Consider the following 12,555-nt stretch of genomic DNA (forward strand, 5'->3'; position numbering starts at 1 on the left):
CCCAGCTCCTCTGTGGACGAGACATCATATTCATCATATCATCGGTGCGGTCCAGCTGCAATACGGGGAGAATTTTGGCCCCTGAGAGCACCATGTTGGCTTCAGCTGCTCTCCTCACTGAATGGCGGTGGAAGGAGCTACAGGGGATGGACACGGAGGGAGAGCCCTGGTGCTCAAACGTGTCTGCAAGGTCTGGGCACGTTGCATGGACCCGGCGCTGAGACAGCCCTCACCCCACACTCGGCAAAGCCGGGTTTCTGCCTCCGTTAAAGGCCAGCTATCGATGGCCCTTGGGCAGCAGTTCAGTGCCGGACAAGTGCTTGCAACCACCCCATGCATGGGGTTGGGCTGCCTCTGGGGCCTTTAACAAATGCCCGTATAAAAGATTCCCACTGGTTTGTTCCCCCATAATTAATATGCCTGGACAGTGCAAACGACATGTTAATTATGAAACTAAAGAGATAACAGTATGTTGTTTAAGTACTGCACAAGCAAGAAAGAGCGCTGCCCTTTCTATCTCTGTATTTCATCTACAAAGCAAAAAAGAGTTTCGGGGCAGACTAAAGCATTGTCTTCATTTCCTAGGTGAAAAGCTAGGAATAAACCTGCCTCTTCGCATGGAGGCAAAAGCCCTCCATGCAGCAGCACTTTTTCCACCGGGAGGTTGCCGGCCTGCTGCATCTGCAACCCATCAGAGGAAAGCGTTTGGGTTTATTGTTCCCGCTCCTGGCTCCAAACAGACTTTTCTGTTTGGCGGCATTTTTTTATTCAAATTTTGTAAACACAAGCTCTCCTCGCCCCTTTTTGGTCTGAAGCCCACTCGGTGGGTTCACGTCATGGGGCGCGGCAACTGTCCTCAGAGCTCGGCTCCGGCGGCGCTGCCAGGAGCCGCTCTGAAATGCCCATAAAAGCAGCTTTGCAGCGATCCGATGCGTCTGAGCAAATGTTTGCGCACACCTCCGAGCCCTTGTCTTTCTCGGTTAGCTTCAGCTCGTCCTCCTGGGGGAAGGCAGAGCTGGAGAAGACGAGTGGTGACGTACGGAAAGGAATTAAAGTTTGAAAGCACTCACCACTGTCCTCAAAGCAGCTACTCCAGGCATGTGATGTTGGATGAGCCCTGCTGTTCCCCCGCTCCTCGTCTCTGCCCAGCACCCACCAGGCCACCCGAAATCCCGCGCAGCCCCCAGGATGGGGCTATTTGCATCCCATCATTCAGTACCCAAATATCAGCGGTCCCCGGTGCCAATTTTCCTGCCATGACTTTCATCCTCTGCCCATCAGTGGTGCTACTAAATCAATCCTGGGAATATCGTGGGTTTCGGAGGGGAAAGGGCCGGCAGCGTCTCGCTGATCGATCTGCAGCGTGGAACAGATGCCCCGAGAGGTTGCTCTGGCCATTACGTGCGGTGACCCGCTGCTGTCCTGCCTTCGAGCACCCTGCTGTTGCTCCAGAGTCCTCACACCTTTTACGATGACCTTGCCTCTAACTGCACTTGGTGCACCCACGCTCCGGGGCTGCCCATCCCCTTCTCCCAGGAGGAGTGATGTGTCCTGCAGCTGTCGCGGTTAAATACAGCAAAAGAACCGGGACCAGCCAGAATCTGAATGGTTTGACTGGGCAGGAGCAGCCTTCTACCACCTGAACCTTTGCAGTGCTTAGGACCGGTGGAGCCATGCGGCATTTGGTCCAACACTCTTCAGCCTGGCCTTGGCCAAGTGCCATCCCTGCTGTTTGGGGACAGGTGGACCAAAGGAGGTTGTGGGGCCAGGAGGAATGGCTGGGTTGGCTCTGCATCGGGCAGAGATGGGGACTGGGCAGTGGGGGAACCGCAGAAGGGGCCAGCGAGGTGTCACCAAGGAGCTGGGCTGGGTTAGTCTGACCAAAAGGAGGCCAAAAGGGGGTCTACTAGCAGCTTACAACTCCTAGAGTGGTAGTTATAAAGATGGTGGAGCTACACTTTCCTTGGTAGCGGCAGATGATATAACGTGGGGCAACAGCCACAGATGGTGGCTTGGGAGGGTCGGGTTGTGTGTTAGGGAAGACTTCTTCCCCGCAGGATGGTGCAGCCCTGGGATGGACACCTGGAGAGGTGAGGTTGCTCCATCCTTGAGGGTTTTCAAGGCAGGACCAACCTGATCCAGTGCTGGTGACAGTCCTGTGGCCTGTTGAATGGGAGACTCCAGAGGTCCCTTCCCACCAATGCTGTGTGATGCTATAACAAGTCTCTAGATATTTGGATTCTGATCCATACCAAAGGCAGCGTCTCAGCCATAAAGCCTCCTCCTGCCTATGGCCAGAAAGGTCTCTGAGAACTCATTTGAGGTCCTGTAAAGAGTCTTCGGTGACGCCAGCACCCAGCTTACACGTGCTCGTCACTCGCTGCAGCAGTGTCAGCCAGCCCCGTGGCACAGTGGGGTCGGCTGGTCTGCACTGCTTGCTTGTAAATCAGTGTTTCTCCACATCCCACGGTTAGTGGCCTCTTTCCAGCCGGTGTTGCAAATCCCAGTCCAGAATAATTAACCAGAATAATTAACTAAAGGCACGAGGCAAGAGCAGCTGGGATGGATGGAGGGGTGTACAGGGGTGTCTCTGGGACAGGATGGAGGAGAGCAGTAGAGCAGTGCTAGCTGGCGTGGTCCAGGGAGACGTGGGGCCTCCCAGGCAAGGACAGGAGGAGGAGAAGTTGGCACCCGTGGTGAGCAGAGGAAATCCTCCCTTAACCATACCTCCAACACGTTGGAAGCGGTACAGGAGCGTCCTCTCTGCCCTGGGACAAGCGCCAAGGCTCAGCTGTTGTCCCAGATAAGCGGTGAGAAACAGCAAAACACCCCAGCACCTCATCCAAAGTGTGGCACAGCCTGTGATGGGCTTAGGGGTAGCAGGGACCCAAGGTGCCCCCTGTGACAATCCCCACAATCCCCGAAATGAAATCTGTTGCCTCTCTACAGATAGATGAACGAGTCCTGGGATGACAAAATGAATGGGCAGCAGATACAGGGTGCAGGAGCCCAGCCAGAGAGAGACATCCCTCTGTTACCACCTATAACCAGCGTCCAGCAGGTGGACCATGCTCCTAGCTATCCTGTCTCCTGCTACTAGATTGTCTACAGGTGGTGGTTGTTTTAAGTCCCACCTTGATTTCTCAGCTGATTACAACCTGTTTCTATCTCAAGTACTTAAGTAACCCCCTCCCCAGGACCTGCCTGATGGTTGTGAGCACCTCACAGCTTTTACTGCCTTTCCTTGGTGGGGCACTGCTGTTCCCATCATTTACAGGCAGGACAGCACGGTTGGAGCTGCTTGCATGGGACATTGTGGCAGGGCAGCTGGGGACATGCTGCCTATCCTCATGTGTGAAGAAGTGTGATGGAGAGCTGGAAGTTGCTCTGGAGATGAAGATGCTGTTTTCCAGCTGGCAGTGACCTGGCTGGGAGGCCTCCCCAGCAAGCTGCTTTCTGAGCCCTGCCAGGTGCTTGTGGCAGCACAGTTGGTTTTGGGTGGGCATCGCTGCTGAGTTACCCCACGCTTGCTGCATGCAAGCTAAAAAGGTTACAACACTGCAAGTGAAGTGCGTATTCAAATGACCGCAGGAGACCGTGCAGTCTTGGGCATAAGAGTAACTTTTTGGCCTCACTTAGGTGCTTTTCCTCAGTGTGGATCTGGCTTCACTGCCAGCTCGCCCACCCTGAACAGGAACCGGTGTGGGAGAGGTTGGTGGGTGCAGGCTGGATAGTCACAGCATCACCTCTGCTCTTCTAACCGGTGCGTCTCTGTGGACGTGGTATGACAAGGACAGGGCCTCTGATGCAGGCCTTGGCTAGGCTGCAGAGGTAGATGCCTCAGGGTGAAAAGCGTTGGTGTAAAAATACATTGCTGTAAAACTTGGATAAGCATGGCCCAAACCAGAGTGTCACCCTGGTCCTGCACTGGTTCAGCTGATGTGGTCTCGGATCACGCAGTTAAAGCTGAGCATCTCCACATGGAAGTGGAGAACCACCCAAAGAAAAAAATCCTCAGCCAAAACCACTGCAGAGACATGACAGTTTTCTGGTGGACTGGCTCACTTGCACAAGCTGGTAGCAGTGACTGCTTCATTTGTCCCACCTTTTGACCACCCTTGTAAGCTCCTGGGAGCAGGAAACGTCTCCCTGTGCAGTTGGTTGGACCATCAAGGACTCCACGTGCTGAAGCACGTGGTGCTTCGCCGCAGTGCTTTGGGAAGGGAGAGGCTGCCTGGGTGTGATGTTTATGGGGACATCAAGGGGACTTACGAGCCACAAGATGCTGGGACGTAGGGATGCTGCCACCACATACAGCTCTGAGGTGTGGCTGCGCAGGCAGGATGCTTCTCTCTTGCCCAACAGCGACACGATGATCTTGCCTACAGAATGAATCACAGGTTACGGGCCATCAGTCTGGCAGCGACGTGGTGGACCTGCCGTCGTTGCCCCAGCGTGATGGACGCAGCAGCTCTTCCGCTTGCAGCGGGTGTTTTTCCTGCTGTGGAAGAGGCGGTGCGTTTCCTCCATGTGTGCACGCAGCATGGCTTCCTTGGGGGTCTGATGAAAACCCGCTGCTGCTTCTGACTTCCACCCCTTTGTGTCTTTCTCTGCTTGCTGCAGGCTCTGTCTCTCCTGACTCAAAAGTCTGTAGGAAGTAAAAAAAAAACCCTAAACACCGAGAAAATTCTGCGAGGTTACGCTGGTTTTTGCTTAATTAGCACAGGAAGCAAATGTTCCTGGTCTTTGTCAGGGCGGGCTTGCTTTGAGTCTTTTCGGCACAGCAGGCAATGCTATTCCTGGGAGGTATTCCTGCGCAGCCTTGCGCTGGGGACGAAGTTATGGTGAAGCGCAGCATCGCTGAAGACTGGAGAAAGCCCTTGCTCTGCTGAGGATCCGTCCGTGCCGAGCTCCGTGGGTGGACTGGGGGCTCTCGCTGTGGTTCGGCAGGGCTGGGTGTATTCTTTGTGTGAAAAATCTCCCCCAAAAACACCCTGTAGGACAACATTGTAAATAAGTAAATTGTTTTTCTTTAATTAAAAAGTGGGTTTTTTCCTGCCCCCTTGCAGGACCTGGCAGGGATCGGGCTCTCTGGCTTAGCAGCTTGTTACACAGCCTTGCAAAAAGAAATAGTCGCTTTGCAGCTCTCTGTATGAGAACTCAATACACAAATCCATGGCACTGCATGCAAACAGCTGCTGCTGCTAAAAGCCCTAACCTAGAGAGCAAGGAAATGCAAAGCCGACGCTCCCAGGAGGACGTTTCCTCCCCTCCAACACACCTCCTGCGATGAAACCACGCGGCCCCACAGGCGCTTGCTCGACTATGGGAACCACCTCAGTGATGGTGCTACCTGCATGTCCTCTCTGGTGCTGGACCCGGAGCTCCTTGGGTTGTGCTGGACGACGCTTGTGCATGGGGACGGCTGAGTTTAGGGTTAAATTTTCATGGGGAGCCTCTGCATAACCAGGTGGCAAAGCAAATCAGAGGCTGGGGCTTGAACAGGGCAGTAAACCCAGGTGTCAGTGGAGAAATCAGCTGTGATTGCCCCCAGCCGGGCTCACACGTTTTCACAACAGGCACATGGGCAAAATGTTATCCCTGAGCTACTGCTGGAAGCAAATGGTTGCCCGGAGCCAGTCGTGGACTCGGTTTGATTTTGAAGTGACATTCAATGCAGTTGGGACAGCACAGGCCATGGGTGCGTTAGAGCGTCTCCAGCAAGGGCTAACCCTGGCGGGCCAAGGGCTGGGAGCACACATTGCTTTTGCAGCTCGGGGGGTGGGCTATGGGACCACCGGGGCAGGGTAGGGCTGATGTTTCCCCTCACTTTCACCCAGCCTCGGTGCTGAGGAATCATAGAATCATAGAATCATTGAGGTTGGAAAAGACCTCTAAGATCATCGAGTCCAACCGTCGACCCAACACCACCACCCACTAAACCATGTCCCTAAGCGCCTCATCTACACGTCTTTTAAATACCTCCAGGGATGGGGACTCAACCGCTTCCCTGGGCAGCCTGTTCCAATGTTTAACCACTCTTTCAGTAAAGACATTTTAGCAGAAGTGCAGTGAGGACTGGGTACAAGCAACGCTGGTTAAGCTAATGTGGCTCAGATCCCCTGAACATCTCCCACTTGGTGGGTTGACCCCAGACCTTTGGGGTTTTACATGTTTGCCTTGCACAGGGGTCAAGCTGTGGGGTGCAGCACGCAGGAATGAGCCACGCACCCCATTTTCTGCTCCCGTTACACATCCCCAGCTGTGGGCTGCCCTCTTGCACGAAGGCAGGACCCTCTTCATCCTCTCCAACTGCCATAGCGGAGATGGGAATGGGTCGGGCTGCTCCCTGAGCATGGCGGGGATCTCTGTGCGGGCTGGCGCACTGCCGCATCGGGGAGGTGGGAACCCCGCCAGAGCCTGGCTCCAACCTGTGCCAACCTCCCTGCCTGCTTTGTTAGGAGGAGGCTGGTTAGGCACCGGTGCGGGCAGGGAGAAGGGCAAGGAGATGGACATGCCTCAGCCCTGCTCCTCCTCCCGGGCCTGAGAGCAGGGCTGCGCTCCTGGCACCCACCGGCTCTCTGCGGGGACGTGGGGCTGCTCTGGCAGGAGGGATTGGGCTGCTGTCCCCAGGGAACCGGGGGCTGCTGTTGTGGGGGATTTGGGGCTGCTCTCCTGGGGTCTCAGGGCCACTGTCCTGGGGGATGTGGGGCCACCGTCCCGGGGTTACGGGACCCACGTCCTGAGCTCCTGGGGCTGCTGTTCCTGGGGCTCAGGGCTTTCATCAGGGGGTTACGGAGTTGCCGTCCCAGGGCTGTGGGGCTGCAGTCCCGGGGCGCTCGGGGCCCCGCGGGGTTCAGCCATGTCCCCCCCGCCCCGGGGATGCCCGTGAGGGAGCAGCCGGGCCCCTCTGCGGGCGGAGAGGCCGGCGGGCCCTTTAAGAAAGTCGAAGCCCGAAAGTTCATCAAAGTTGAGAAAGTTTTTCGTGGAAAGGAGGGGGAAAAAAAATAATTAAAATAACTCGAGCCCAACAGAAAAAAAAAGCCCCGCACCCCCCCGGGGGGGGCGGGCCGGGCCGGGATTGGCGGCGGGCGGCCCGGGGGCGGCCCCGGGCAGGCGGGGCGGGGGCGGGCGGGTCCCGGCCCCGCTGCTCGGTGCGCGGCGGCGGCGGCGGCACCGGGAGCGGCGGCGGCGGGGGCTGGGGCGCGTCGGCCCCGCAGCTGCGGCTCGTTGCGCTCCGCTCGGCCCCGCTACGCCCGGCCCGGCCCTTAACAGCGGCGCGGTCCCGGGACGCCGCATGTGAGCCGGGAGGGCAGCGCCGCCCCGCACCGCCCCCGCGCACCGGCACCGCACCGGCACCGCACCGGCACCCCGCTCCCGGACCGGCCCCGCGGAGCTCCGGAGCAGCCGGCACCACCACCCCCTCCCCCCCCCCCTCCCCCGCCCTGTCCGCCCCCCTACCCCGGCACCCCACCATGAGCAACCTCAACAAGGACACCGAGCACACCAACGGCAGCGGTAACGTCGAGGAGGAGGTGGGCACCGGGGTGGGGAACCGGGGACGGGGCACGGCGGGGATGGAGTACCGGGGCGTCGGGGAACCGGGGATGGAGCGCGACGGCGTCGGGGGACCGGGGATGGGGCGTCGGGGGACCGGGGATGGAGCGCGACGGCGTCGGGGGACCGGGGATGGGGCACGGCGGCGGCGGGGAACTGGGGTTGGGGCGGTGGGGATGCGGCACCGGGGCGTTTGGGGAGCCGGGGACGGAGCGCAGCGCTGCGGTCGGGGAACTGAGGGCGCGGCGTCGGGGCTGGACCCCCGGGTCGTCGGGGGACCAGAGGCGGGATGCCGGGGCCGCCCCGGGCTGGGGAGCCGAGGCCGGCCCGTGGGAGCCAGAGTACCGAGGCGTTGGGGAGCCGGGGCGCCGGGGCTGGAGCACCCCGGGCAGGGCGCTGGGAGTGGCTCTCGGGGCTGGAGCCCCGCGGGCCATCCCGGGGAGGGGGTAGGGGCTGGATCGGGGCTGGGCAGGGTGAGCCCCGGCTGCCGGCTGGGAGCCCCCTCGTCAGCCCAGTGTCCCTGTAGCCCTGCGGGGCAGGGGACTGGCAGGTGCCCGCTGCCTCCAGCCTAGCCAGTGCCTGCGGGCATGGTCTCCTGTCCCCAAGCCCCTGTGGCTGGAGGGCACGAGGCTCCTTGCATCCAGGCACCGCGCTGCCCAAGTGGGCTGCTAGGGACACGCTTGGACCATGGTGGAGACCTTGCCCAGCTCCCCATGTGCCGGCAGCCTGGTTGGGGCTGGAAGGCTGTGAGGCGCCCTGCCAATGGTCCCCTTCCCCTGGACGGCCATTGGAAGCCAGAGCCTGGATGCTGCTGGACTCTGTGCTGGGAGGGCTCGCAAAGGTCACTTGTCTGTAGCCACATGCCGAAGCCGAGCTTGCAGCCCTGCATGTTTGCTCTCTGGCTGTCAGAGCAGCTGGCTGGGTGGTAGCATCGCTGCTAGCGCAGCGCCTCTCTTGTTGCACCCCTTGAGCAGGCGTTGGTGCAGTGGGTCACCAGCTGCCCTCCATCTTGGAGAGGGTGCTGGAAAACATCTGGCCTCGGTAGCATTTTGCTGCAGTCCTCCGCGCCCAGCCCTCGGGACCGGGGAGGTGCTCTGCCCCCTCCCCTTGCTCTCCTCCAGCGTGCCGTGCGCTTGTGCCGCCGCAACATGGCGCCTGGCTTGCTCCGCCACCCACCGGGGCTGGACGATGCCCGTGCACCAGCTGTCTTGGGGCCATCGCGCCTGCTGGTCTTCAACCCCGGCACGGGGGGACCCGGGTAATGGGGTGGAATGGATTGGCAGGCGGCGGCCGTAGCATTTCTCGCTCCTGCGCGGAGCAGGGCTTAGGTGATGTGATGGGACGTGGATGTGATGCTGCTGGTGACATGTCCCAGCTTCACTGGGTGGCACTGGTGTGGGTGGGTAGAAAGACAGAGCACCTGGGGCCCTGTGCTGCTTCCCCGGTGCAGGGAGGCTTGGTACCAGGGGGTTTCGCGGGCTGTGCACGCGTGCGCAGAAGGCTCAATGCAGCTCTTTGAGCCAATTATTCACTGGCCTGCAAAGCTCCCCGAGGTCGATGCTGCTTGGCGCATCCCAGCGGTGTTGCTCCGGCTGGGCTGGTGCCTTGTAGGTGATGGCCAGGTGAGCTCTTGGTGCTGGGGCAGAGCTGGCTTGTTCCCCGCTGCTGGGTGGTGCTTTGGCAAAGTGGGTGCTGGAAGCTATTGCATTTTGGGAACCTGGAAATCCTAGCCCCTTGGGGAGGCCGGTCCTCCCCGGAGTGATGCTTGGTGGCTGGAAAACCAAGTTAAAGGTTGTGTCCTTGGGGAATGGGGCAGGGGTTGAACAGAAGTGGCCCCTGCTCTCCATTGTGCCACCTCTGGGTGTGTGCAGGGAGAGGGACGGTCCAGTCCACCCTGCTAGATGGTCTGCAGCCTCGCTGGGTGCATTTGTCACCCTGCACCCAGGGGTGCAGCAAAGGACTGACCACCCTGGAGGTGGCTGAGGATGCCTGGGAGGTGGTGGGCTGGGACTGGCGGGGGGGTGGGGGGGTGGGGTCCCCATCCCTGGTGGGGTTGCTGTTGGAAAGCCCTCTCTCCGCCAGGATCCATCACAAATAATGCTGTGGGTGATGAGCTGCTGATTGGGCTCCGTGGTGGCCGCTCTGAGCCTGCGGGAGCCCTCTGAAAGCTTGTTTTTCCTGTACGTCCTCCCGGCTGACCAGGAGCCATTCCTCACCGCAGAAGAAGCTAATGGTGGCACAAGGAGTGACCTTGTGTTCAGGGTCCCGGCGTGATCTGGGGGGCTTAATCCCACATCCCACCCAAATTCTTGCCCAGAGCTCCCCTTGATACAGAGCAATAAATATGTTTAGTGCGAAGTGGAATCCTTCAGTCCCAACATATGCAGGAGGGTGTGCTGGAATATCTTCCCACACTGCGTGGATAACGCTGCCAGATCCTGGTGCTGCGGACACTCCTCCATTCCTTCCCCCCCCCCCCCCCCCTCCCATGAGCCTCCTTTGCTGCCTCCCCAAGCATTTGCAGAAGGGTACCCCGTGTGCCCCAGATACGGCGGGGCGAAGCTCCCAAATTCAGCCTTTCCCTTTATCTTATCTGCAAGCCCCTGGACCTCGCAGCCCCTTCCTGCCCGGTGACATGCGGAGGACAGGAATGCCTCTCGCTCCTCTCGAGGTCGTTAACGGGAATGTTAAACAAACAGGGCCTAATGTCAGTCCCTGCTGTTCCTCACCAGACACCTCCCCAAACTCGATCCCTCCCCACTTGCTGCTATCTTCTGTTTAGTTTTCCAGGCAGCCGCCAATCTGCGTGACAGCGTATGTCCCAGCGCTCCCAAGGGGTAGTGCGAGACAGGCAGCTGCCTAGGTGCTGCACACCCCCGTTGCGGGCAGAGATTTTTCCGGCAGCCAGGGGAGCTTGCTTGCTTACCATGGACACCGTGTGTTGTGTTCGTGGCTGTATTGCAATAAGGACCCCGTGTGTTCACCCTGCTGTCTTCGGTGTCTGATGCAGAAGCGTTGCTTCTACTCTGGAAGTTCATCCTTGCTCTCCCAGGAGGTCACTGGAAAGTTGTAGGTCCACGGGGAGCGGGGGAAATCTGGAGCTGGCTGTCTAGGTGCCCAAAGCAGGCGGCTGAAGTCTGTGGTTATCCCATGTGTCCTCTTGGCCCCCTGCCTCTGAAAGACAGAGTGCCTGGTCTCAAGGGCCTGCTTGCAGCTCTATGGGTGGTGGCTGCTGCTGTTGTGGTAGAGCTTGGACATCGTGGACTTCTGAACATGGAAAGCATCAAATGTGAGGTGGTGCTGGGTGGGCAGAGCCCAGATGAGGACCAGGAGAAGCTACCTGGCTAAGCTCTGCTAGGAGAGGATCATCTTCCCTATTGGTCCACGGCAAGGCTGCGGTGTTACCCGTTAGAGTTAGAAAATGCCCTGTTAGGGGAGGCAGAAGGCTCTCAGCTCCCAGACAGCCTCCTCGGTAGCGAGTACTTCATCCCTGGCCTTTTTTGCTGTTGCACGCTGGGGCTGCCGGAACCACCTGGGAATACCACTGGTGAGCAGCCTGTGTTACGTGCTGGATGTCTGTAGCACTTCATGGACTGGTGCCAGGCATCTCTTGATTTCTGTAATCTCTGCTTGAGTGGACCTAGATACCTCTTGCATGCATGGATTCTAGCTCTCTGACTTGAAACAAATAAGGTTAATATAATTTCTGAAGTCAAATGACTGTGATGGCTGCTCTTCGCTACGAAGAACTTGAGGGTGTAGTAGTTATGGTCACCACTTGCTAATCTTGTACTTGGTTTGGCTGAACCAGGATGGTGCTTCAGAGCTGTTTTCATGCATCATAAAAGTCCCCTCAATGTTAGATGCAGCTTTCTGTTAGTGACAGATTGTTGGCGGAGCAAATAACCCCGAAGTCACTATGCACGCAGAGGTTCTGGGAACTGGTGTGTTCCCAGACCTCCTCTTGGTCTATCGATGAGTTACTCTTACTGGGGGAGGGATGTGGGAATCTCCCCGTTATCTCCTCATGTCCTGGTGCCTCTGTAAATACCCTGTAAAGGACGTTCCTTCTCCTTTCTTGCTCTTTCAGATCTAAGTTTTAGACATGAGTCTAAGCTGCTTTGAGTATCAATATCCCAGCTAGTCCCCATGATGGGGTAACTGTTCTTCCTCCTGCTACCTGGCTGTGTAGCTGGTCTAGTAAACAAGACCCAGCTTCAGAAATGAGTCTTCCTTCTTGGCTAATCTGAGGAGTTGCTGAGCAGAGCTTTCCCCATTTGGCCTCAAAATGAAGGGTTTTCTGGTGGTGCCTGCAGAAGTTATGAAGGGCCAAACCCAAAGGCTCCCTTGCTAGCAAGGGACTCTGCTTTCCCCTCACAAAAGTATGAAGGATGCCCTTGGAGATGTCTGGCAGGTAGCTAAGAGTGGTTCAGGCTTTGCTGTCCTTCCTCATGCCTCTGCTAGAGGAACTGGCACTGTGGGAAGTCAAGTATGACTCTTGCTGGAACTGGTATGAAAGGCTTTTGGAGCCAAAAGATCTTTTGGGCTTGCTGGTCTTGGCTGTGCCAAGTCACGAAGACTTTGCTACTTGGATCACGGAGCAATGCTTCTGCCTGTCCTGGACCTCTGAGTGCCTGAAGTAAACGCTTTTGCTTGAAGTCTCACCAGGGCATGAGTGTGGAAGCGAGGTGGTCAGCACCTTCTCTCCAGGAGTACCAGGCACTAGCTGGGACCCAGTAGCCTTCTCGGATCTGGAGGTGAGCAGTCTCAAAAGCGTGTTCCCAGGGATGCCTGTACATCATAGGCCACCCCTGGAGCAGGAAAGTACCTTCTGCAGCAACAGCCACCATTACATGAGGATGGCTCACGTGGCAGAGGCTGTAAGTGTTAAGAATTCATTTGTGCTCTAAAAGACCCGTGTGCCACATGGGACGGCTGAAACTGAATTCCTCCTGCGTGGCCAGTGCTGCCAAGTTGGACCTGGTGAGGGAGCGGGGC

The 12,555-nt window shown here is 58.2% G+C and overlaps 1 protein-coding gene across 1 annotated transcript in view; it reads left to right on the forward strand.

The window, feature by feature from the left end:
* The first annotated feature begins 7,472 nt into the window (after positions 1–7,472).
* Positions 7,473–12,555, forward strand: part of RBPMS2 (RNA binding protein, mRNA processing factor 2) — a 30,344-nt gene continuing 25,261 nt past the window's right edge. Inside the window, exon 1 of the mRNA XM_076348751.1 lies at positions 7,473–7,535. Within this exon, the coding sequence (XP_076204866.1) occupies positions 7,476–7,535 (60 nt within the window). The 5' untranslated portion in view covers positions 7,473–7,475. The remainder of the gene's footprint in view (positions 7,536–12,555) is intronic.

This window comes from Aptenodytes patagonicus, chromosome 10 (genome assembly GCF_965638725.1).
Source record: "Aptenodytes patagonicus chromosome 10, bAptPat1.pri.cur, whole genome shotgun sequence".
Lineage (NCBI taxonomy): Eukaryota > Metazoa > Chordata > Aves > Sphenisciformes > Spheniscidae > Aptenodytes > Aptenodytes patagonicus.